General features: G+C 36.5%; 1 protein-coding gene across 2 annotated transcripts in view; it reads right to left on the reverse strand.

Moving 5' to 3' along the window:
* Positions 1-8,949, reverse strand: part of LOC107679997 (zinc finger MYM-type protein 4-like) — a 31,512-nt gene extending 22,563 nt beyond the window's left edge. Inside the window, exons 1-7 of one of the 2 annotated variants that reach the window (XM_016475734.1) lie at positions 8,820-8,949; positions 3,267-3,314; positions 2,914-3,126; positions 2,105-2,203; positions 1,872-1,927; positions 633-803; positions 473-548 (exon numbers count right to left, since the gene is read on the reverse strand). In XM_016475734.1, the coding sequence (XP_016331220.1) occupies positions 473-548; positions 633-803; positions 1,872-1,927; positions 2,105-2,203; positions 2,914-3,126; positions 3,267-3,282 (631 nt within the window). In that variant the 5' untranslated portion in view covers positions 3,283-3,314; positions 8,820-8,949. The remainder of the gene's footprint in view (positions 1-472; positions 549-632; positions 804-1,871; positions 1,928-2,104; positions 2,204-2,913; positions 3,127-3,266; positions 3,315-8,819) is intronic. The other variant, XM_016475735.1, reaches the window with a different exon arrangement.
* Between the last annotated feature and the right edge of the window lie 517 nt (positions 8,950-9,466).

Here is a 9,466-nt window from a genome sequence, read left to right on the forward strand (position 1 = left end):
ATAAAAGATACGCCTTCTTTCTTTGCGTGAACATTTGGGCGGCGTTATGCAAATCTTCCCACATAGTGAGGTAGACATGTGGGGGCGTGTTAGAACGAGCCGTTTTAGGTAGGCGTGGTTGACTCTTAACTTTTATAAAGAATATCTCTTTGGATTTGAGACTTTAGTCTTTGCAACTTTACAGATCTTCTTTATGCACCAAGAGCTTGTAACACTCCAAAGAGAAAGGAAAAATTGAAATCGCATCATATGACCCCTTTAATGGCTGGTTGGTGAAATTTTGGTTTCTTAGAACGGAATTTTTTTTTTTGAAGCAAATACATTAATATTGAGATCTTTATCGACCATCATCAAAAAGCTGAAAATTACTGATATATCACCCAGACCTCATGTCACACAGTTATTAGTGACAGTAACAGTAAAGCTGATTATAAACAGTAACGTGATGAAAGTGAAATCTTTATGTACTCACCAGAAACTGCATCACTGCTGTGTCCACTGACAGAGAAAACAGAGCTAATCCTCAGTTCATCTGATGCAGAGGAGGCCTGAAATGATTCAAAAGTCATTTATTACATATGACATATGTTTTTACAACAAATTGAACAGCACAGAACAAGACCAAATCTTACCTCATTCTCATTATTTTCAGAACTGTCAAGCTCCTGTTTAATACGGCTCATGTCGGACTGGGGCATTAATGCTTTATCATATTCTTCATCAATAGGCTCATCCTTAATTCTTATTACAGGTGAGTAACTTGTTTCTCTGTCTGTGCATTCAGAAGGAGGCTCCAGCTGTAACTAGGAACAAAAAGCACTATAATCAAACATCACAGACCTATTTAACACTGGAACAACACCACTAACAAGCAGCCAAAATTGTGAAATAGGAATAAAACTATCCTTCCCCTTCGACCACATACACTCAGCAGCCACTTCATTGGGCCCACCAGTACATGCTCGCTCATGCAAATGTCCTTCAGCAGCCTGCCAAGTAGAATTTAAAGGAATATTTCACCCAAAATTGAAAATTTGCTTAAAATTTAGTCATCTCTCTGGCCATCCAAGATGTAGAGTTTGTTTCTTCATTGAAACAGATTTGGAGAAATTTAGCATTACATAATTCGCTCACCAATGGATCTTCTGCAGTGAATGGGCGCCGTAAGAATGAGAGTCCAAACAGCTGATAAAAGCATCACAATAATAAACATGACTCCAGTCCATCAATTAATGTCTTGTGAAGCTAAATCCACATAAATCAATCATTAAGGCGTTTCATTTTTAAACTGTCACTTCCAGCCTCTGAAGTACTCCGAAAATCCACCGACAGAACTGTTTTCACTTGTAAATTGTGCTTGATCTGTGAATATTTCTCTCCTTACTCAAACGAGATAATTGTTTCACTGGAAAAAGTGATATTATGGATAGAGATATTTTAGCCAGAAACAATAAGTTAAAATTAAAAATGCCTTGATGTATTTGTTTCTTATATACACACAGTTTTTCACTTCACAAGACATTAACTGATCAACCAAAGTCGTGTGGATTACTTGTGGATTATTGTGATGTTTTTATCAGCTGTTTGGACTCTCATTCTGACGGCACCCATTCACTGCAGAGGATCCACTGGTGAGCAAGTGATGTAATGCTGAATTTCTCCAAATCTGCTCCTAAGAAGAAACAAACTCATTTACATCTTGGATGGCATGACGGTGAATACATTTTCAGTAAATTTTCATTTTTGGGTGCACTATTCCTTTAAGATGTTTTGGGAGCAAAAGTGGGTCAATATTTTAGAACTAATAAAGTGGTCACTGAGTGCCCATTTCTATTAACACCCCGTGTCAATGTTTTTTCACCTATACTTACATTAGCATCACTTCGCGATGACTCAATTCTAAGTTCAGACTGTACGTCTTGGATATCTGACAGAGGAGGACAAAAGTAGCATTTTCACATATGCAGTTCCATAATTCTCTTAACATGGTGTCCAGCTCACCATAAAACCAGTGTACTTATACCAGAGTAAATTATTCAGGGAAAAAAACCCAGCAGAATTACTGAAAATAAATTATATTTAGAATAATTTCATTTTGTTTTACCTATAATAGTGTCTGATAAAGGGGTCATGGGGGTGTCCTCAGAAACCTTCACTCTTTCCTCATCCATTTCTGAAGAGCCATTGATAGATGAGCTGTTCTCTTCCGTAGTCAAAAAGAATCCCAATTTTAAAAGAGTCCAGATAAGTTCAACTACATTCTGATTTATAGTTAACTCATATTAAAGAACTATTTCCTTTAAAAACCAAATAATGATTTACTGCATAATTATATTAGAATGGGTCTCATTCACTAATAATGGCATGGATTACTTTGTATTTATACGCACAGTTGAAATTGTCACAAAAAACAATCTGACTATTCACAACTCATGTATATGCACATACATTTGTTCTTAAGCCCATTCCAATGTTAATGAATTTGGACTAAAATAAGGCATATATCAGAAAGTTGTTCCTACATTTTTTCGCAACTCAAAATTTTTGTATGAAAGTTATAGGTGAATTATGATTTGTTTGTGAAAATCTCTATGCAGATTTCATGCACAAATTTGTGTCTACACACACTTAGTCAATCAGACCTACAGTGGGTACGGAAAGTATTCAGACCCCCTTCAATTTTTCACTCTTTGTTATATTGCAGCCATTTGCTAAAATCATTTAAGTTAATTTTTTTTCCTCGTTAATGTACACACAGCACCCCATATTGACAGAAAAACACAGAATTGTTGACATTTTTGCAGATTTATTAAAAGGGGGTCTGAATACTTTCCGTACCCACTGTATGTATGTATGTTTAGCAAACCTTTTAGCATATGACAGTTTGCACAGTAAATTCATTTTCAAACTCACCTGCATCTGCACAACTAGTTGGCACTCCATCTTGACTTTCGTTTTTATCATCGCTGTTCCTTTCCATCTGTTCCAAAGCTTTCTGAGCAAAGCTACTGTCAATTTCCCAGTCATCTTCATCTGTTCCAAAGACTGGAAGTCCATCAAGCTCATCATCCACTGGCTGACCACCGCTGCTCTCACCCTGATCAGCAGATGTTGTGATTTCAAGCTCTAAAGGATATAGAAAAAAACAAAGATGATTTAATACACCAACATGCAAGATGAACCTAATAAAATCGGACTAAAAGAAACACCAAATGGAGTTCCAAGTGGAGTAAACTGAAGTGAAATTGAGGTATTTGGTTTCTAACCTGAGGACTGGTCCATCTGGCCAGATCCGCTAACAGAGTGCTGACTTTCTAGAATTCAAGACATGGAAGGAGTGACATTTTTAGTTTTGGTATCAACATACCGAAAAAAGCAAATAAGATTTAAGGAACAAAAGGTCAGTTGACGTAACACAAACTTTCTTTTGTTGTGATTGCAGCATGAAATTGACATTTTCATGCAGAAAAACGCAGACTTTAATTCCCAAATCAAATGTGTTTACAAAACACATTTCATATTACAGAATAGTAATTTTACATTCACAAGAGGAAAAAAAACATTCATTTGTCAAGACAATTTAAATAATATAAACATGTCAAAATTAAATGTTAAAAACATTTAAATGCAAACTGAAACTGTCTGTTTTATACGTATAACTGAAACGTACCAGCTGCATTTACGGTAACCTTCATATTTCAAATAAATAGCAAAACAAAATTAGAGCTGGCAACCAACATGGAATGAGTAAAATGTGTGTTTGCAAGTGTGGGTGAGCAATAGAGAGATCTCTGGCCACCTATTCAGTACATGCAGACCTGAAAAGTAAAAACAAAACAAAAACAAATATGTCAAAATGTTAGCATATTAATTCACATACATGTACATGATCCACACATAAATGAATGCTTTTCTTGTGTACAATGGCCTCTGGCTAAGAAATTATACCTACACCTTTTCATTTAATATTATGAAATTATTTTCACGTATTTAAAGGGTTAGTTCACCCAAAAATGAAACTTCTGTCATTTATTACTCACCCTCATGTTGTTCCAAACCCGTAAGACCTTCGTTCATCTTCGGAACACAATTTAACATATTTTTGATTAAATCTGAGGGCTCTCTGACCCTCCCATAGACAGCAAGGTAACTACCACGTTCAAGGTCCAGAAAAGTACCAAGATGATCGACAAAGTAGTCCGTGTGACATCAGTGGTTCAACTGTAAAGTTACGAAGCTATGAGAATACTTTTTTGTGCAAAGAAAACAAAAATAACGACTTTATTCCATTTTCGTTTCTACTACGCAGTAGTGGACATGCGTTCACGACAGTATCATGACACGAGCGTGTGGCAGCGCCGGCGCTGACCTGCGTAATGATAAAAATGTTTGCGTCATCAAAAATATCTTAAATTGTGTTCCGAAGATGAACAAAGGTCTTACGGGTTTGGAACAAAACGAGGGTGAGTAATTAATGACAGAATTTTCATTTTTGGGTGAACTAGCCCTTTAATGTATTCCTGTAATGGCAAAGCTAAATATTCAGCAGTCGTTACTCCAGTCTTCAGTGTCTCGTGACCAGAAATCATGCTGATTTGGTGTTCAAGAAATAAATCTCATTATTATTAAAGGGGTCATATGATGCGATTTCAAGTTTTCCTTTCTCTTTGGAGTGTTACAAGCTGATTGTGCATAGATAAGATCCCTGAAGTTGCAAAGACTAAAGTCTCAAAACCAAAGAGATATACTTTATCAAAGTTAAGACTCTGCCACGCCCCCCTAACATTCATTTTGAAAGCTGAAGCTTGCGATTATGGTAAGGGGCTTTACATTTTTCCGACGAGTGCTTGTGGTGTTCGGCCAATCACGATACACTGGGTCAGCTGGCCAATCAGAGCAGACTGCACTTGTCGGAAGGATGGACTTTGTAGAAAACGAAGCGTTTGAGAGAGGCGGGGCATAGAGGACCTACAATAATGTACAGTATTTGAAAAATAACCCGGCCAGGCGGCTCACCTCGCTCCTATAGTTTGTCTCATCTTTGTTGCTAATGAGACCCACTACAGTCGTGTCATCCGCAAACTTAATGAAGAGGTTGGAGTTGTGTGACGGTGTGCAGTCGTGGGTCAGCAGAGTGAAGAGGAGGGGGCTCAGCACACATCCTTGGGGGGCCCCAGTGTTCAGTGTGATGGTGCTGGATGTGTTGCTGCCGACCCGAACTGCCTGAGGTCTTCCAGTCAGAAAGTCCAACAGCCAGTTGCACAGCGAAGTGTTGAGCCCCAGCTGGACCAGTTTGTGAATGAGCTGTTGAGGGATGATTGTGTTGAATGCTGAACTGAAGTCTATGAACAGCATTCTGACGTATGAATGACGTATGAAAAAAGCATCATATGACCCCTTTAATGCTGAAATCACTTGTGCTGCTTTCTATTTTTGTGGAAGTCATGATCAATTTTTTTTGATGAACAAAGTTCAAAAGATATTTTGAACTTTGAGAAAAGTTTTTTGCTTTTTTTTTTTCTTGGCATCTTTCAGAAACACAAACAACATGAATATTACATAAGATGACAACCTATGATAATTTAATAAGTTAATTTCAAGTGTCAAGGCCCAATGACCTGACTCTTTGTGTACCACCACCACCTTTTTCATCTCAGAATTTCCTCCCTTCATTAAGCTGTTAATTTTCTCTCCGTTTCTCTTTGTTCTTACTCTACTGATCATGTTTCAGGCTGACTGAAAAAAAAACAAAAAAAACAAATGTTTACATTTCAAACAATTACTTCAGTGATAACACTAATGCAGCTTTTTTTTAACAGATTTTTAATGGTATACATGTAATAGAATCCAAAGTCTATTTAAAGGTGAAGCATGTCATTTCTGTGCCACTGTTGTCTTTTGGGAACTCAAATAAATAAAATGTCAAACTTGACTTTTAATCTACTTTGACAGTTTTCACAAACAGTGACATCTTTATTTTAATAATACGGTGAAACTTACCGTTCTCTTAAGTCTTGTTCTTGAAAGTTGCATGCTTCTCTTCATTAAGGATCCCCAAGAAAACGACAGTTTAAAAATAGATTGTCACTCTGCAGGACTTCATAATTAGCGACTATATAGCATAGACTTCTTTGCATTATGCAATATATTAATTCATGAATAAATACAAATTCTTTTTAATTTAATGATTTTTATGATTTTTTCATTTAATTATGTATTACACGATTTACATAAATATGTATTTTTAAGTAATCTGCCATCCATAAAAAGTATGCATTTAATGGTCAAAGTTAATAGATTATTGATTATTTTATTGACAAGGATAGTGAGAGAAGACACGGGTAAGAATATATATATATATATATATATATATATATATATGCTGCAGGAATATCACAATAACACATGCCAGAGCACTTACACTACCAGGCCACTGCTCAAACTTTTCCATCCATTCAGTGATTGAGTCCTATTCATATTTAGTTTTATACTAAAGCCTAGCTAAATCATTCCCATGCCATATGAAACCCAGAGAGATCCAAATATATCTGACAGCAAACCTGCACTCTCAGCCTCATGTTCACGCTTCGATCTCTGTGACATTACGTGGGTTCACTGCTGGAACCGAAAAAACGCTGTAGTCAATATTTTGCAAAGCAAAGCAGCTTGAAAATGTCAAGAACATAAAACTGAGTCAAGTTTTATTACATTTAAGAAAATGGAAATGTGCAGTGTTTCTGCATGGAAAATTACACCGACATAGCTGTATATCTGTAAAAAAAATAAAACACAGCAGCATATAAAGCAGGAAAAGTAATGCTAATATACATAGAAAATAGGCAGTTGATGACAGTAGTCAACAGGAAATAGTTTCGCATTTATATTCAGTAATGTGTTGCAGGACACTTATTGAGGGGGGAAAAATGTAGGTCATTTGAAAATATTACTGCAGAAATCAGGCCTTATTTATGGCTAGTTTATTACATTAACTAACATTAAATTACTGACAGCATTGTGCAGCCCTACATATTACTACACTATTTTTAATCTGATTGTCATTTGCAATGCTTCATGGGATTGTAGTTCTTTTCCTCATTAAAGCCGTTAATTAAGTACACAGTCTTATTACCTTTGTCTTTTTTGTCTGATTTTCAAATATTTTTTTGCTTCAAACCAAAGTTTGTAATGTTGTGATTCACCTGGTTAGTTCGGTTCATGGCTCATAACTCTTTAAAGAAAACTTTTAAAAAATCCTTATAAGAGAAACACTTCTGGAACCAAGGGTGCTGAAAAAGTGGGGCAGACATTCTTTTATTTTTCAATAATCTGTTATACTCTGAAGTACGTCACAATATATCGCTACAACCGTCACATTGTGACTTTTTGAATATTGTATATATTTGATCAAGTATGATGGAAACATTTACTGCATAGTAGGAAGGACCATTATATGTAAATTAGTGGTCGACCGATATATCGCCAAGGCCGATATATCAGCCGATATTTGGAATTTTTCAAATATCGGCATCGGCCGACAAGTTTTTCTGTTTGGCCGATGTGTTCGAGGCGGGACTTTTATTTTGACGCCGCTGAGAACGATCGACAAACTTTAAACTAGTGATTTCCAATTATGCCGCACTTTATGCATTTGCCCACTGTCATATTCATGTCATTTTGACGACTGGGAAGTCGTGGCCTAATGGTTAGAGAGTCGGACTCGTAACCCAAAGGTTGCGGGTTCGAGTCTCGTACCAGCAGGGATTGTAGGTGGGGGGAGTGAATGTACAGCGCTCTCTTCCACCTTCAATACCACGACTGAGGTGCCCTTGAGCAAGGCACCGAACCCCCAACTGCTCCCCGGGCGCCGCAGCAAAAAAATGGCTGCCCACTGCTCCGGGTGTGTGTTCACGGTGTGTGTGTGTTCACTGCTGTGTGTGTGCACTTTGGATGGGATAAACGCAGAGCACTAATTCCGAGTATGGGTCACCATACTTGGCCACATGTCACGTCACTTTTTTTTTTTTCCATTGCGTGCTGTATGTAAAATGAGTGTTACCTTGGCTTTATTTGAAAAAATAATAATAATAATATTAATATGATTCCCAATGCACACAAACTGAATACTGAGTGCCCTGTTGGTTACGGTGTTTACTTCCTTTTTAATTCGATTTTTATTAAATATTTATTTATTTGTGAAAAATGCTTTGTCTTCTAAAGTATAAGTATGTTTATTTTACACAATTATTTTTAATCCATTTTCAAATGATTTCAAATTTCTTAAATATAAATTAAAATAAATAAAATTATATCGGCTTTATATCGGCCACACCGTTTTCCAAGATATCGGTATCAGCTGTCAAAAAACCCATATCGGTCGACCACTAATGTAAATATCAACAGTTTAGTAGTTAAATAGAGTCCTTGGTAAGAACAGGTATATCCATGATACAGGATTTGCTTTCAGCCATTAATATTGTGCACTAATTCCCATTAATAACCCACACGTGCACACGTTGTGCAGCAGTTACCGCTTGAATCTGAGCTGCCTGTGGCAGACTCCCTGCATGCATTGCATTATTCCGCCATGTTAATAATGCAACCCAATATCTTTTAAAAAGGCGATCTCGTGCGCTTATGAGCGCGTATTAATGGTTTTACCATGAGAACTGAGGACGAAACTACTGATCATCAGCATCGTACTCACAGACCCGCGTTAAGCATTAGCATAACGCTAGCAGGCTACATATGAGAGGGAACAGAGAGGAAATGATGCTTTACATTGAAAGAGATTTGCGTGAGAGTTGTAAATGTCTACTTACGAAGTGATAAATATCAGCTGTCAAACGGGGGATTTCATGCGTTCTCTTGATGTTTTAAATGTCTTTAGAGCTTCACTGTTGTATTGTACGTACAAAGCCTTTCGCCAAAGCAACAAGGCGACTCGAGCTCCTGCTGCTTCCCGACAAGCTCGAGATGTTCTGCTGCACCCAGGTGTCCAGGAGGGAGAATGCAGGGCCTTAAACACGCTGATCAAAAATACAAAACACAGTGGCTGAAAATAAGGAGTTAGATGATGTCTTAAACTTTATTTGTATGATATACACAAAGCTAGATACCTTACATTTAAACCCAACTGCAAAATATTTTCTTCTGATCTACACTAACACTTCAAAAAGTCTCCTCTAATTAAAAAGCTCTGAAGACATCTCTTATTATAGAACGTTTTTTAGGTAAATTGTAATTTTTTTCCTTTCTTTTTCTCTCTCCTTTGTATTCCCCCATATGTTCTATGTTCTTTGTATTTGTTTCTTTTGTATTGAATTATATTTCTGCAATAAACAACACAATGGGGAATTGTTCATGCGCAATTATTAAATAAATAGCAAATATTTATAACAGTTCAATTTATAATATTATAAATAATAAATTATATGATTATAAATTATAATTAGTGTATTATTATACA

Source organism: Sinocyclocheilus anshuiensis, unplaced genomic scaffold (assembly GCF_001515605.1).
Source record: "Sinocyclocheilus anshuiensis isolate Anshui unplaced genomic scaffold, SAMN03320099.WGS_v1.1 scaffold772, whole genome shotgun sequence".
NCBI lineage: Eukaryota > Metazoa > Chordata > Actinopteri > Cypriniformes > Cyprinidae > Sinocyclocheilus > Sinocyclocheilus anshuiensis.